At 43.9% G+C, this 16924-nt stretch overlaps 1 protein-coding gene across 1 annotated transcript in view; it reads left to right on the forward strand.

Moving 5' to 3' along the window:
* The window catches only part of LOC117213443 (kinetochore protein NDC80 homolog), a 156395-nt gene that overhangs the window by 137590 nt on the left and 1881 nt on the right, over positions 1–16924 (forward strand). The window contains exons 3-6 of the mRNA XM_033458788.1: positions 12685–12763; positions 15650–15875; positions 16352–16402; positions 16751–16855. Of these exons, the coding sequence (XP_033314679.1) occupies positions 12685–12763; positions 15650–15875; positions 16352–16402; positions 16751–16855 (461 nt within the window). The remainder of the gene's footprint in view (positions 1–12684; positions 12764–15649; positions 15876–16351; positions 16403–16750; positions 16856–16924) is intronic.

Genomic DNA, 16924 nt, shown 5'->3' on the forward strand with positions numbered 1-16924 from the left:
ACGCAGTTCTTGTCGCATACGGAACTACGTGTTGTAATTATTCCTTGATAATCCGTGGAACGTCTGTTTTTATCGATGGAAATAAAAATATTTTACTACTCAGTGAGACAGTCCTCTTAGTTTTTCAATCACAACATTGATAGATAGAAATGTTTTCCTCTGACACTGGGCGTCAGCCTCGTTTTAAAAACTGTAGCAAAAAGTTGATTATGAAATCTTCAACATCGACTGAGTAATTCTCTGTTGGAAATAAATGTTCGAATAGAAAATATTCGGTTCGACGATTAATTTTGCAAATTTTAGCCTAACTTTGATCTCTGAACCCTAATCTGTCGAAAAACCGTCAGGATGCTGATACTTCTCAAACAGTTACTTTCCCCTTTCCTCGAGATTACAGTATACTCGAGAAAAGAATGATAAATAGAAGAACATAGGCAAGAAAATCCTTAGTTAATAACCCGTCATTAATCAATCATCTCTTAATGACAACGCGCACAACTCGCTTGGGGAAAGTTGGAGAAGAGCAGAAAACACGGAATCCTGGTTATTCGCGGAAAGGATACAGTTTCCCCGTAACGCGTAATCGATGGAAAAATCGATTTAAGGGCAAAAACCAGCGATGGTTCGCCAGCCCTGTTAGAAGAATGGGAAGAAGAAAGAAAGGAGAAGAGGAGAACAGGTTCGCGCTAACGGACACCTCGACTACCAATTTACCGGGTGCACGCAACTAGCCGGTCATATTTTATTTACGATATAATTGAGATATATTGAAAGCCGAGATACAGACGTCCAGCTGCGTGTTCCTGCGGAAGAACGAACACGGACGAGCCGTAATTTGAACGTTCCCGCGAGAAGAAGGTTAACGCGCATCTTATTAGTCCCGTGAAATAGCTACGAAACGTCTTTGGTGCTGTTAAACCCGTTTACCGAATTGAAATGTTTTATTTTATAATTAATACGGAAAGAAATAGGAATACAAGCGTAAGAAATAAAGTGCAAATAATTCATTTCAATGACAGGATCAAGAGTAACGTTAGATGAATGCGATTTAATTTAGGATTAGTATTTGGCAAGGATTTTTAACGGATCGATGACGCGTTGCCAAGACTATGACGGGGCTTAAACGTGGAGAATGCGCGAAACTTGGCAGGCAGGGCAATCTCTCCGAGCAATCTGTTGCGTTGTCGGACGAAACGGAAAGAAAGTAAATTTTCGCCGAGATTTCCTCGCGAGCCCGGGAATAACTCGTCGGAAAGTTAAATTTTAAAAGCGTTTAACATCCACCGACCCTCGGGTGGCTCGCCTCTGTCTACCGTGGCCCCTTGAGGGACGGAATGAGAAGAAAACTGGGGGTGCGAACAATATAACCCACTTGCAAGCGGCCAAATTTTAATATCGCGTCGCATCGATTTTCCATCTTGACACGCTGATTTTCCAAACGACGTCTCTGCGCCATAACAACGATAAACCTGGGCCACCCTTTCAAAATCGTTGACTAATAGGTCTGAGTGTATTCACGTATTTCGGCGATATATCTAATATATATTTAACAATATACATTTAATTAATGAAATATATATCGAATAATAAATCAATTTCTTACTAAAATGCCACTGAATACCGTTAATTTTACGTATTACTCGAATCAACGGAACACGATTTCCTAAACCAACGAAACAATGCCTAATTACCAATAACTCGTTGCTCAAGCAATCCCCATCCAAACTTTCCCACGTAATTACCAAATTCAACAAAAGCGGCGCTAATAGAGCAGCAAATTATTAATGTCCTCTCGGAATAACGCGATACCTTTCTACCGGCTTGTGTCCCGTCAACCGGCGAACAAAGAACATTTTCCTCGATGCTCCGACGAGGGTTAAGGTTATAAATAGTCCGCCTTCGGGAGGCAGTAAAGAAGCAACTGCGAAGGGAAGTTGCTCGGGAAGAAAAGTGGGTGGGAGGGAGAGTTTGTCAGCGCGAACCAAATGAAATTGTATTAAAGTTTCACCTCGTAGCGAAGCTCGAGACGAGAAGTGGAAAGGGGAGGAAAGGGATGGTTAGGAGGAGCAGAAGTGAGAGAGAGAGAGAGAGAGAGAGGAGAATGGAAGCAACACGGCCAACGAGCAAAACGACCCGGGCCAGGATATTAAAGCTTGTCGCTTTAGGACAAAATGAAGGCAAGAGTTCGGTACGCTTCGGCCTCTGAACAACACTCTCCCTCGACACCGGGCGAACCGACCATGGAAATATGAGATTCTTCGAAAGATACGCGCCGTAAACTGTTTTTATACCTTAATACGTATTTATGCGCCGCCAGCACCACCGCCCGGATAGGATTCGCCGCAACGGATTCGTTCCTGCTTCTTATTAACGCGTGCCTTCTTTTCTTACGTGTCTCGTGTGTAAGCTGTTTTCTGTATTTTACTGCGAGTTTGAATATGGAAGATTGAGTATGGCAGTATCGAGAAACGAGTGACAACGAATGACGGATTAGAACGCCTATTGTAAATTAGTTCATGCGAAGGGGGATGTCACTGTCATCGGTGTCACTGTATTGTTTTACGTTAAAGCTGCGCCTAAGCAAGCGAGAGAACTTTCGATGGAGTTGACTGGAGCAATTTCGTTGAGGCGCGTTTCAGTGTTATAGCTATCGCTTCTTTTCACGTCGGGCATAAGAAAACTTTACTCCGAAACAACTGCATGCGCAGCAGCTATTTGCATGAGAGGGCAAAATCGCAGGAAACGTTGCACGCCCTCTGGATTTCCATAATTTAATTCCGCAGCTGTATTTGGGTCGCGGTTTCTATTCAAGCGTCCACAGATGAGAAACGCTAAGGAAAAAGGAAAAAGAGCAACGGACGCCGCGTCGACGGCTGTATCATTCCGTGAATATTACATTTGTGACTGGCCGTGGCGCGATGCGCGGGGCGCCTCGCCTTCCCTAATTTCCTTCGGGAAACGCTAGGAATAATGTCGCTCGTGGCTGCACCGCCTGCTTCCCGTGCATTATTCATCGAGACTGAAATCGTCTTGTTTTTTTCTACCTTCTTGGCAGAGGAAACGTGGAAACTCTCTTCCTTCCAGCAAAAAGAGAAACTTGATAAAGGAGATGGCATTAATTGTGGCGAATTATAGGATTGTTGTGAGTAACGATCGACAGTTCTAACTGTCTAGTTCTGTCAGACGTTGTTACGATCAGCGTCATCTTGCAGGGAACAGTTCAGGAGCTGCCCTTACGTTATCGGAAGATCCATATCTGATCTAAATTCTGTTCCTACGTCAACGATCCTTCGTGATTCTCTTGGCAAGCGCATAAAATACTCGTAGATTCAGGAAGCTCCCAGAACTATCCTCGTTATGCTACGTAAATGTTCAGCAGCCGTCCTTACGTTACCGGATCCTGTGTTTTGCAAGGTTGTCACGTAGGAGCAGCGAACCGACGACGCCGGTAAGTGGATCGACTAGCCAGCGGTGGAGCGTCCGGTTGTCCGGGACAAGCGACCAGGGACAATCTTATCTTCCGCAGAAAAAATTGAGACGTCGGTTCTCGTCTTTGTGAACTTCTGCACGGATATACATAACCGGCACGGCCGTATCAAGTTCTCCGGGCTCCGATGCGACCAGATAGGCCCAGACCTGAGAGAGCTTACGCGTAATCAGACCCGTATCCCCGCGCATATTAACGAGGCGTGCGCGCGTCCACCCTCGTGCATCGTGCGTGCTCGCGTGTGTCTTTCAGATTCGCATCGCGGACGCGAAAACAGCGACAAATCGGCCACGGTGACTCGGCCAGTATATTACTCGTCCCGGATGACGTTCTGCGCAGAATCGTTTTATGGGATGAAATTATTTTACGTGGACGCGGGTCGAGGATATTCGTTCGCACGAAACGTTCCAAAACTTACCCAAACATTCTCACACTGGCCCTCTCGCGAACAGGTAAGTCTTGCAGTTCTTTCAGCTGGCTGTCGATCCTTCTACAAGCGCCATCTCCGATCGCTGGAGCCAACATTGCAACGATATACCCGGTCGGTTCCGTCATCGAAGAATTCCTGGGCAATTTATTTTTTGCTCGCAAATCATTTTGCCCATTAGTCGACACAGAAGAAGGAGTCGAAGGAGGAGGAGAAGAAGAAGGAGAAGGAGGAAGAAAAGGAGTAAGAAGGGGCGGCCGCTAGGGGCAGCTGTCGGGACGGGCATGAGGTGGCAGGCAAGGAGACGCTGGAACGAAGGGTAATCCTTCCGCTGATGTGTGTTACGAGGTCCACCCGCCCGCGCACTCATCATCACCGAGATAATGGAGTGGGCGTTACACGCGGAGGAAAGATGCTGGATGGTTCAGGGCCTGGTCGAGCGTGGCTCGCAACAAAAACCGCCACTCAGCGACCCTAGCCCGACTTACACGACCATAAAATCATCCTAGTTCTCTGCCACCCCGCCTCCTCTCTCTCTCTCTCTCTCTGTCCCTCTCTCTTTCTCTCTCTCTCTCTCTCTTTTATCTCTTGCTCTATTTCTCGATGTATGTATGTACAGTGACGTGCAAAACTCTTCGGTCAGGACGGTCTTCTCGACTATTTTTTAACGCCACTCCTTTTCTTGCAGATAATTGAAGGGTTTACAGCGGTGAGGTGGCAACTGTAATATTTAAATCGTATCTATTGGAAGGAAAAGCACGATGTAGTTAAAGAATTAAGTGGATATATCCCATATTACTTTCTTGCAGAAAAATTCCTCCAGTTTCTACGGTACACAGCATAGTAGATAGATATAAACTGTTGCTCGATTCGTATTCATTTATACGAGGAACCGTGGGATTCGTCCCTCCTTGACCACGAAGGAAGCAGATCCTCGGAGGGCGCAGCCCCTGTCGTTCGATCCGCGGATGTTCATTGGCTCGAAAATTTTAATAATCCGAGCAACGATAGGTCGGAAGAGTACGCATGTCCAGCGGAGTGTCACCAGCGTGGCGACAACGCGCAGTTGGTGACACAGAACACGGTATTCCTCCTTCCCTCCGCTGTGTCACAGCCTGCTTCTGTCCCACGATCCATCGTATCGCGGAACAGGGAGGACCTAACTGGATCCAGCAGAGGCTTCCGCGCAGGCGTGCTTCTTGTTAGGTGGTCCGCTGATTCTTCGACTCTTTGTCCATATATTTCAGGCGTGTATCGTCCATATACTTGATATCTCATATTCTTCTTGTAATTTTGTCAAATATTCAATTCCGTGTGTTCAATTCCAATGGATAACTTCGTCGATTTGCAAGTGAAATTTGCAGAGCGCATACGGAAAAGAACGTAGGATCTACATTACGCGAAAAATGATCTATCTTCTTAAAAATAATCTAATGCCTACGTTTGATACGTATATTTCATCGAGAGCGATCGCCTAACGTCCCTTCTTCGTTAGTAGATCCTGAAGATACTAATTTTGTAGCATGCAAGTGTACGACTCTAAGCTGTGTGAGAGAATGAAATAAAAATGAAACAGGGAGAATCGCGAGAAGAATCGAAAGACGTCGATCTTTGGATACAAAGGAATGGAAACAAGAGTAGTCCGCTATAAATTGTAGAAGAACGAGAGCGTAAGATAGCACGGGGTGACGGGAGCAGCGGCGGAAAACGAAGATCCGCGGAGGACGGATGAGGTGACCCGGGAGAGAGAGGTATTCGACGGAGTCCAACGTAGTCTCTTGGATCGATACGAACGGCGGCGCGCTGTGTCCCCGTCTGCCATTGGTCATAGCAAAACCTAGACGTGCCCGGTTTTCTCCTTTCCTCCTGCCACCCCCTTGTCCTCTTCGCCCTCTTCCGGCCAGCCACCCCTTGGACTCCGTCTATATCCAGTCGACCTAGCTGCCCGCGACTACCCCTTACCCTTTAACTCCCTTTTATTCCCCCTTTATCCTTCCTCCGACAGTCTACGTGATTCTCTGCCCCTCTTTTTCCCTCTCTCTTTCTCTCTCTCTCTCTCTCTCTCTCTCCTTGTTCTTCTTTATTTGTAATAGTAGCAATAAAAAGATAACATTACCTGATATCTATCTGGGTTATCCCTTAATTAGAAACTGCAATTACCATGAAAATTGTTAAAAAGAAATCGATGGATTATGTTAGATCGTAGGATAGGACAATATTGTAGATGTTTTTCGATCAAGTCTGGTCATTTCCAGGTCGTAAAATAATTGACAATTCGTTATACTTTACGTTTGTTGCTACATTTTGATAATATTCTTAAGACAAACTAAACTTACAAAAGACAGTTACAAAAACAGAACGTTGTACCGATATTCGTGGGAAAAAATGTTCGGTTTAAGAAAGAGACTGTGCGTTTGGAAGTTGCCAATGTACAAGCATCAGGAAGATCGCGAAAACGAAGACACGAAAACATCGCAATAACATCAGACAGTATTACGTAAAACACGTCGGATTACCTTAGAGACGACCTCGAGGCTTAATAGCTTAGGTGAACGGGACAATCCCACGATGGTTGTCAACGAGTACCTCGAAAGACACACCGTTGACGATCCACGAGGACAACGAGGACTTGTGTTGCGATGTCGGCGCGCAGCTCCAGTCGGAAACGGTTGTTGAATATGGATGAGTCTCGCCGAAGAGCGGACACAGTCTCATGCTCGCTACGCGGAGACATAATTGCCTTAATTAACGCTAATATGTTAAGTCGCGCTGGCTTCTTTTGTTCATCGTCAGGCTGCGCGTCGACGTAAAGAGTCGCGTTCGTTCGGTTGGTATCACGGTGAACGCGACTGCACGTGATTCCTGCTTGTAACTAGGCTATCCGTATGAAATATCGACGTTTGCATTCGAGATTCGTAGATAAGCAGGATGCCTCGGATGTTTAATTGCTAGAAAAGCAACGATCGCCTTTAGACGGTAATTGCCGGTGTCGTGTAACGCCGTTCGTTCAGCCGAGTAGCGAAGAATTCGTTTCGCGAGCAAAAAAATGAAAAATTAATGGAACATGTGGAGATATAAGTGGCCTGGGTGAAGCGAACTCGAGAGTAGAGTAAAAAAAAAATTGATTTTTAGGAAACGGAATGACTTTTAACGTGTTTAGTAAACGATTTGACGTTGAATTTTCGAAAGATAGGGCAACGCGATTGAGTCGATGTAGCAAGATGCAGAACGTGGAAGGATCGATGAAGTTAAAAACGGAAATGAAAAACGATATTGATATTGCGGTAATAGTTTCAGGCGTTGCTAATGATTAACGATAATTTATTTTATCGACGATTATCGACAACGTCGTTAAAATATCGATAAGACGAATAATGGTAGCCAAAGTAAAACGTAAAGTGTAATAAAATCGCGAGCCAGATATTTGTTCATTCCATAGACAAATGTATCCCGTCAGTCACTGAAGTCGTAATTTACACGATGTTTGTAAAATACGCACGGAGGGATGAAAATGCTGGATCCGTTAGATCCACTGCTAGCTTTCATAAAATACAGTTCTGTGTTTATTGCTATAGAAAATTTACTGTACTTTCTAAGTCGTCTATAATATTCAGGATCCACTTGAGCGTTGTTCTTCGTCCGTTAGCTCGCAGTCGGCGCGCTAGAGTTTATCGAACTTTGGGCGTAGTCGTCGCGTCGGTCGCGCGGAATGCCGCGATTCGATGTATGTTCAACTCGCATTTTCTTTACGAAACGAACGGAATGCATAAGTATTTCCGGTGGTGTTCCAGGCCGCGCAGGGAGGATTCCCCGATGCGACTTCCGGTTGCGAGGCGAGCTAGTGTCCCTAATTACCGTGTCGGTTCATGAATACGATTGCCGCGCGACGCGGCTCGCCGCGGCACGGAAGCTAGCGTGGCGTCACCGGTTGTTACTCCGCTCATGAATTTATGTATCTGCATTCTCGAACGCGGTTCGAGGCACCCCGATGCAGAAGAAGAAGACGAGGACGAAGAAGAAGAAGAAGAAGAAGGATCTTCCTTTCTCCGGTCTGTAGCCGCTTCCTTTTACCCTTTGGCACGCCTCGGTGCCCTCGAACGATGTCGCGGATTCGTGCCAACCGAATAACCACCACGATTGCGGACTCCTTTATGCACGATGGTCCACGTCGTTGGAATTTGCTCGACGAAATCGAAAAAATTCTCGTTCGTTCGCAATCGTGAAATGATTAGGCGAAGGATTTACCGCAAAATGGACTTTGATTCTTCTAATAGATTCAAACAAAAATTGTGATAATCATGGAATGACTGTGTATAGGTACGCAATGCTCCATGGTCGCTGCCGTCTATTTGTTTGAAATTATATTAGCTTTGAAACTTAATTGTACAAAAAGATGTTATTAATTTATACTTGAAGAATATTCGTTTCGTATCGTCGTATCGCCAGACAAATCTGACAAATCTGTTCCACCATTCGATACGCGTAGGTTAACTCGCGAATGAATCGAGTGGTCTGTAAGAACTATCGTGGGACGAAGAATCGTGTACACGCGGATCCAACTCGGTTAGACATATACGTAGCGTATCATATGGGTGGAAGGCAATTATTCGTGCGGCTGACCCTGAAGGCAATGATAACTGCGGGCGGCACATAATTTTGAGCACCACGAGCCTGCCGCGGCAGTACGTAACTCTGCCGGTCTTATAATGAAGATATAACCGAGCCGACTGCCGAGACATCTTTACGTCCGAGAATGCATGGCTTGTTACTCCGCTTATGATGCCAGAGACTGCGATACGTGGCTCTCTTCCTGTCCTTCGACTCGTTCGATGTTCCTGCACTTTGCCAATGGCGATACCAAGGGCGATCTCTTCCACTTTATCGGTTTCGATAGTTCTCGTAATACGTAAGTAAGTTGTAATTTTCTCCTGCAATACGTTCCAATCATTGTGCTCGATGTTCCACAAGCGCTGAAGAGAATGTCATTGTCACATTCAAAATGGGAAATTTAGCTTTAGTAAATTGATCTATTAGGCGACACCGTATATTTACCGGAAATTTTATCCAACATTTTACAAATTCCGATTAAATATAAAAATATCTACTACTATAGTATAATTTACTATACACTTACTATAATTCGTAATATAGAATAACACGAACGTATAATGTACAAATAGTGACGCGCGAAATTCAAAATTCAGAGTAACGACGTTTCACATGTACCAGTGCAATATTTAATTTTTTCCATTTACAATTCCTGGCGGTGCGTCTCTGATGCCAAGTACACGAGCTGAGGTTTTTCGTTTTTTTTTTTTTTTCATCCTTCATCCTCGCTTCTCGCGGTAGGACGCGAATTACATATTATGGGATCGCGTGCGCAACGCGACGGGTCGACGAGAGGGATGATTAACGGTTATTCGGGCTCAGTTTTCCAAAGACAATTATTTAACTCGTCAATATTGAACAGCGTTCAATTAGAGGAGAATTGAAATGAACACCGTGGAACACGCTTCGAGCGGCCGCCGACGCTGATACAGCGATACCCGCGTTTGGTTTTAAATCCCCATACACGGGATTCGCGATCCGTAAATGAAAATCTGTCGGCGGAACGCGCGGGATATTGAATAACATTTATTCGTACGAAGGGATATTCGCGTTGGAAACGGGGACGAAACTCTTGTTTTTTTGTTTTATATAACGTACAGTGGCTCGCCAGAGTATTTCAACACTCGCCATAGCAAGCTTTCACGTTTATCTGGTACGTGTTATACGAAACATTTTGAAATTTCGTTAGCATTGTAATTAGCACGACAGTCGTGATTGCATTGTTATTTCGAATCAATCTGAAAATGTATGCAGAAGATATTCACTGCAAACGTATATTTGTGAAATATACTCGTAGCAATTTTGAGCGTATAATAGATATTTTTAACGGTGACACTGAATGTCGAGACTTATTAATGGTAAATTACGTATATACGTAGCTTTGTAAAGTTATAAACTATAAATTTGCTATAGCATTGTACGTAAGAATGCATTGTCATAATACTATAATCTGGCAGAAAAATCTGGTCGGTTTCGCATCCTGTACTCGCATCCTCTAACTTAAGAAGCTACACGTGGTCACCGATGACCCATTGAAGGGTTAAATCTCAGACTCGTTTCGTGGCCAATTTTCGCACAGTCGCGCGTTTCCCTCGCTTCCCTCCCCCTCCCCCTGCCGCGTATAATTTCTCTTGTTCCTTCTTTTTCTCGTCCCGCTGCCCCGGCCAACAACCTGGCCTGACGGCTGCGCGTAAAATTGGCCGGAACGCATTTTTCCATTAGGCCGGTACCCGAGCCACGTTACAAATTATAGGTGTACTCTTATTGGAGAACTCGATGAAACGAGGGAACCGATACGCGCGCTTGCTGTTTTCCTCTCTCTGTGCCGCCTGCTCTCCACGACCCACACGGTCCATACTCGCGATCGTCGCGCTGATGGCCAAATCACCGCTTGAAAAAATCACCTACGTTGTATTTTGGACGAAATTAATCACCGACAGACCGAAACGAGTTGTTCGTATATTCGATGTCGGCGGATGTCCTATGAAAAACGATTTGTCTTAGCAACGGACTTGGAAAAATTCTGAAACTGGAGGAGCGATTACGGTCCTATCCAACATGGAACTGCAATAGGAACAAAAGAATAACGTTAAATGTGAGCGATGCTGCCAGACATCGGAAAATACAATTACTTTGCAATTACATACACATACCTTTCTAGAATCACGACGTGCCTTAGTTAATAGTAACTTGGCAAACTAGCTATTAGAATACCTACATACATCACGCGCATCCCCTTCAGCTGAACATTTCCATCGCAGTCCATTTCTCCGAAACTGCCTAAAACCACTTTAAATCTCTCAAATACACGCAACTTTCACAATTCCCACTCGAAGTGGCCCGCAGTCGCATGGCGTTCATAATAGATGCGCAACGTAGCGTCGATGTACCACGAGCGAACGTAGCATAACCTAACGTAACGTAACAAAATGGTAAAAGTAGCCGGGGGCCATCGAGCCGGGTCGTTAGAGACACGCCCGTGGAAAATACGGGGCTCTCGCGAGCCGCTTGACATTAAAATCACATTTGCCGGTTTTCCACGGAATCCACCGAGCTCGCTTATTCATCGATTACGGCTAGGCTGGCTTCACTTCGTGATGTGTCCGCCACGGCATTAAACGTAATTTAACGGCGACATTTACGCCGCTTGTAAGTGATTTCATTGCATCTCTGACGGATTGCGCACCATCTAATTCAATTGCGCGCCTCTTCCCTCTAGGATCGCGTAATGCCACCTGCGATTAAAGTAATTCCTGACTCGATTTTATACGGATATGGTTAATTGATCGGAATCAGGCATCTGTGCTACCGTGTTGAACTAGTTTGCTCAAGAGGTTATTACCATTCGAGCCGCTGGAATTTTCTTGTCGCCGTATAGTTAAGAGGTTCGTCGATGTTCGAACGTTGGCTTGACAATTCATTGCAATCGGAATCGCGAGCATTCGTGTTTCTTTCTATCGAAGGGAGCGTAGCGTTTATTTTAGAAAAACGTATGTGCCGAGCAACGATTTCATCGATATCAAATATTTCAGAAACTTATATATACTGGCCATTTGTTAGAAAATTCTGACGCACTTTGCCACTGCTTAAAACCGTTCTTGCCATCGGTAAAACGCATAAAATTTTAATATCTCGAAACCACTCGATTCTCACCTAACCCGAAGACCATTTCACAACCTCCTCCCGGTACAAAAAGTCGTTCATTTCTTTTTACGATTAATAAAGCATCCCCGTTAAGGCGCACTTTAACGCAATTTCCCTTTTACGCCCTGGCGAAAAGAAAAAAGAAAAAAAACATACAACGCGTAATCCGTTAATGACACCAAATGAAAATATGAACGTTCTCGGGGAGAAGTTTAAGAGGCAAGAGCCAAGCCGTGTACTGGCACAGAGCGGTGCCATCGATTCCAGAGGGAGTCATCGCGGCATTAAAACTCCAACGATCCCGAGGGCAGATTCCCGGCTGGACGAAGTACAAGGCTCGTCGTTAGGGGTTTGGTCGCGTTAATGACGAAATCTCTCCGTCCTCCCTTCTCTTTTTCTTTTTTCATCGGCGATTCAACTGCTTCTCCCGATGGAACTTCTTACCCCATTGTCTCGGTTAAAAGGATTCCACAATAAACAACGATCAACCTCAGCAAATTAACCATAGCCGTCGTGGTCCACGTGGGAGATTTTCTTGGCTGCCTGTGCTAGCGTATCCGAGTCTCCGTTCCGCTAGAGATACGTGTTAACGAAGTTGCATCGCAACCAGAGATTGCCGTTCATATTTAATACCAGGTTGTCCGGAAAGCTTCTCTTCTTTCGTAAGGAAACATTTTTTGTTTTATATTATTTAATGGAACGTCCTTCGATCGGCACAAAATGCATCGTACATAATTCAATAAAATGACATAAAACAAAAAATGTTGTTCGCCTATTACTTCCTCATAAAACGAAAGAATCCTTTCAAACAACCTAATACTTAACGTTAAATACCGATATTTCATAGCTCGATTATTTCAAACAGTTACAGGCAATCTCGCCGTAAAAACGTACAGAAATGACGAGAATTTCAAGCGATTTTCTGCTGAAAAAGAAATATCGTTAAGGAAACATAGAAACGGCTATCTAAGACTCTGGACGCGGAATAAAAGCACGCGTTATTCGTTGTCTGTTGCAGAAGATCGTGAGGAACGCGAACCAGGAGCAGAATGGCTGTTCGTCGCTCGCTGACGCGCAAGAAACGCGCCCCGTCGCAGGTTAGTGTATCTAATTACCCGTGCCGTTTTACATCAACGATTTGCAGTGATTTACGACGAAATTGTGGCGGCGACCTTCGTCCAGTCGGCGCAGGTTCCGGGACAGGCGATGAGGGGGTAAGGACGGGTCGTGTGCACGGGCGACGCCGGGACGGGGTGAGGCGGGGGGCGGGGGGGAGGGAGGGGAACGAATCAGCTAAGCGGTCCGCGGGTAAAAAACACTAAAGGATTCGGTCATTTATCACAGCGCTGCTGCCCCCGGGGCACCACAGGAATGAAAAGGGGAGGAATATAATCCGTTGGACAGACTAATCGCGGACTAACTATCCACATATTATCTACAATAATTTCATGGTACTAGGTCGCATGGTAAGTGGAGGGGGGAGGGGAAGGGGGAAGGGGGGAGGGGGGAGGAGAGCTTCTCTACGTCTACACCGTAACGAAACGAGATTTCGTAACGAAATACATAGTTTATTAGAAATGGCTCGGTCGATGGAAGAGTATTTTACGTTACGGTAGTTTCGTTGGGCCGGCAGGCTGTCAGGATTTTTCGAATTGGAGCGTAAGAGTGTTTAGAATTTTATGAAGCGTTGAGGTTACATCGTCAAGTTGCGTACTATTCGTAGTAAATAGGTAGGTTACCAATTTCTTTTCTTTTTCTTTGGATTGTACGCAATTATCGCCAATCAATACGGCAAAATTTGGATTGTTCCTCGCCCGGTTACACCGTCGATACCAAATTGATGTAAATTGTAATTAAGAATTGTACTCTTCGAATTCGATAATCATCGAACATAACCTATACGTCTGTATGTTGGAATTTTTCACGCGCCATTGCTATTCTAAACAATTAAATGATTATTGGCTTAAACCTTAGGGCACTACGCAGCCTGCCTACGCGAAGCTGGTAAAATAAAAAAGAATATAACGAGTTAACCTTACATGCATATTCATGCAACGTCGAAACAGCGCGAACAGCGTAAACCAGATCGCTACACAACGGGAAAGGTATTTTGTTCGCATTTTTTTCATCTTTTTTTTTTTATTTTTTTCCCTTGTTTTCAAATAAAGAAAGCCCCGAATATTCCAGCTATCAATTCAGTCTGGGATCAATTTACAGAGTGTACGCGGGTGTTTCGGTCAGCGAAACGCCGGTCCCAATTCGCGCGAGCTATTTTTGCACGCTGCGGTCTGCGCAGTCTACCTGCCCGCGTAAATATACAAGCAGCGGCCGTGCTGCAATTTTGAAGCCTGTCGCGCATAAATAAAGTGAACTCGAGCGTGGAAATTAATTAGCGTGCCGACCAAGGGGCAAAGTATAGGGAAAATTCACCGGCATCGCCATTTAATTGACAAACAAATTTCATTAGCGCGTGCAAGCTACGCGTGTAAGCCCTTTCCGTCTAATTAGTACTAGTTTATTGAACGTTGACCATGCTGTTACAATTTTCCGTGCTTTAATCTTGCGAATGTAATAACAACTTCTCAATCTCTTTTTCTTACTTTACTCTTCCTTTCGACTTTTAGCCTTACGTATGTAAAATTGCAAAAAAAGAACGATGATTTCGATATCGAGAGATCTGATCGCAGGCTGGAATCTTATCGCAAACGAAATTTACGTAAATTCCTAATTTTTCGCAAAATAAAAATAAAAAAAAAAATATACGTATATACATATATATTTATATATGTCCATATCTTTAAAATCTTGTGCAAATCAAAGTGCGAAATTAAGTTTAATTCTTGTATTTCTAGAGAATTTAGGATCCGACGATATTTCTCACCGATCGAATTAAGAGAAATTCCGTCGGAGCTCGTTCGCGTCGACGAATGACGAGCAGTGATCGATTGTGAAACCACGGACCAGTTAAAGGGGACAGTCGGGGACATATGGAAGATTGTTGCAAAAGTATACGGCGTCAGGGTGCACATATAACGCCTTCAAATTACAGACTGGCCAAGGACCATCCATCACAACTGGGCCCATGGGACTTACGGTCTTTGCGCACCGCCCCAACGTTTAAGTCGTTAGCAATTTCCTGCACGGGACTATTTTCGGCCCCAAATTCCATATGGCCCGATAATATCCGATAATACGGTCCGACCAGGCAGATTGGAATGAAGGGGATGTTCGTTTTGTCTCGCCGATAGTCGTGTCCGGTCGTATTACCCACACGAAACCCCCACTTTTGTAGAAATTTCACGTCCGTTCGAACTGTATCTTTATACATTGTCGACTGGCGGTTTCGCTACGATCGAGAATGGCGAGTCGCCTCCAATAACAGTAATCTCCACTGGAAACGCCTTTGTTTAAGTAATTCGACTCTAAAGATTGTAAGCTATCTCGTAAGCTTCCCTTTGCGGACACGCTTCGGTTCTAATTTCCTATTACCTTCGACGAATGGAGAAATGGAATTTTCGCTGGCCGAATACGAACGAGTTCTCGATGAGGTGTTTGTATAGTTATGAGATTACATTCGGTAATTTAATTTTGTTGGTGAAAGTATTCTTTTAATAAGAAATCTGTATAATCGGAATTATTTGTTACCCTACTCTGATATTTTAAATACGAACGATAGTACTTTAATATTGTAGAATTCCAATAGTAAGGTATCTTTGATATCGCTTTTTACGGTAATATTTTTATGAATACTTTGTCCCGTTTTTTCCGATTTAAATATCGTATGTGAAAATGCAATAACATTATCGAACAATATGCTTGTTTTTCGAGTTGTGCGAATTTATCGATATAGCAGATTTCATTGCTGTAGATAATATCGGGAAACATCACCAGGTGGCAGTAGCGCACAGAACTCGAACGCTCCTCCGATAATATCTTACAAATACTATTTGTACATTGTGTATTGCCTTTTATACGTCTTCTAGATAAAAGATTCGACACAGAAACAAAAACAATTTGTACACAAACTCCCATCGAAGCTATCCAGTTGGACGAGAAAAATCTCTACGATAATAAACTATCGACTGAGGCGAATCATTTCGCCCCGTCGTGCGTTCATTTCAAAGAAAAAAAACTGTCGGCATTTCGGTGTATCGACGAGGATCCTGCTCCCCAATGCCTGATCGAGGAAGCCCTCGCCAGAGGGACTGAGGTATGCAAAGAGTATGTATATTAAAATATTGCAAAATTCTCAAACAAAAATTCGAACGATCCGTCGGAACTTCCAATCGTGTGTTATTGAATTTGAAGAATTTAAACATTCAAAATTTATATCAGTTTTTGTTATATGGATCGCTTCTCGGAGACTCTTCGTTTATACATCCAGTCAAATAAGATTCCTGTTTTCAATTTATACTCGTTTGTCAAGTATGTGAAAGGCTCACCATTTTTAAATACACACACGTAGTACGGTATTCGTCTTGCACGGCTAGCAAGTTGAACAAAAAAGAAAAAGAAAAAAGAAAAAATACATCTGCAATGTATAAGAGTTTTCATAAAATCCACTCGACTATTCAATTCGAATTTCGACGGAAAACAAACAACGACTTTTCCACAATATCAGCCGGCGTACCTAATGTAAATTTTCCTTTTTTGCCGGAACGAAATATCCACGTCGAATCGAATTGGCGCATCGAGCAGCGGACAAAGGGGAAAATATCGCCGAACAAGGAGGCCGAGTGAGTTTATAGAGAATATATAAAAGCGGTCTGTTTCCGTCATTTTTTTTTTTTTTTTTTTTAATCTTTTGTCGAAAAAGTCTGACGATTTTTCCAGCCGGCCAGAAATTCAAGGGAAATTCGATCGCGCGAAAATATGCCAAAATTAATCGTAGCCGTGGATTAATGAAATTTTTCTCCAAACTCGTATCTACTTATACAGGGTGTAACAAAGGTATTTGCACGACAAAAGTGAATTTCTGGGAGCTAGAATCAAAGAGCGGTAGATCTCTAATATTTAAATATTCAGCCTCTTAATCTTCGAGTATCTTCTCGTTAAATTTGATTAATCTCAAATTTGTCCATTAGATACGAGACGATCATATCGCAGCTGGAAGCGAAGCTCACTCGAACGAAAGAAGATCTGGAAGTGGCTTTGAAGGCGAAACCAATCGCGAAAGAAAAGTACAAAAAGTAAAGTTACATACGGAACGTTCTGCTTGTATAAACGATAACGTAATTAAAAAGCGTGTTGCTTACATC

Source organism: Bombus bifarius, unplaced genomic scaffold, assembly GCF_011952205.1.
Source record: "Bombus bifarius isolate JDL3187 unplaced genomic scaffold, Bbif_JDL3187 scf7180000009102, whole genome shotgun sequence".
Lineage (NCBI taxonomy): Eukaryota > Metazoa > Arthropoda > Insecta > Hymenoptera > Apidae > Bombus > Bombus bifarius.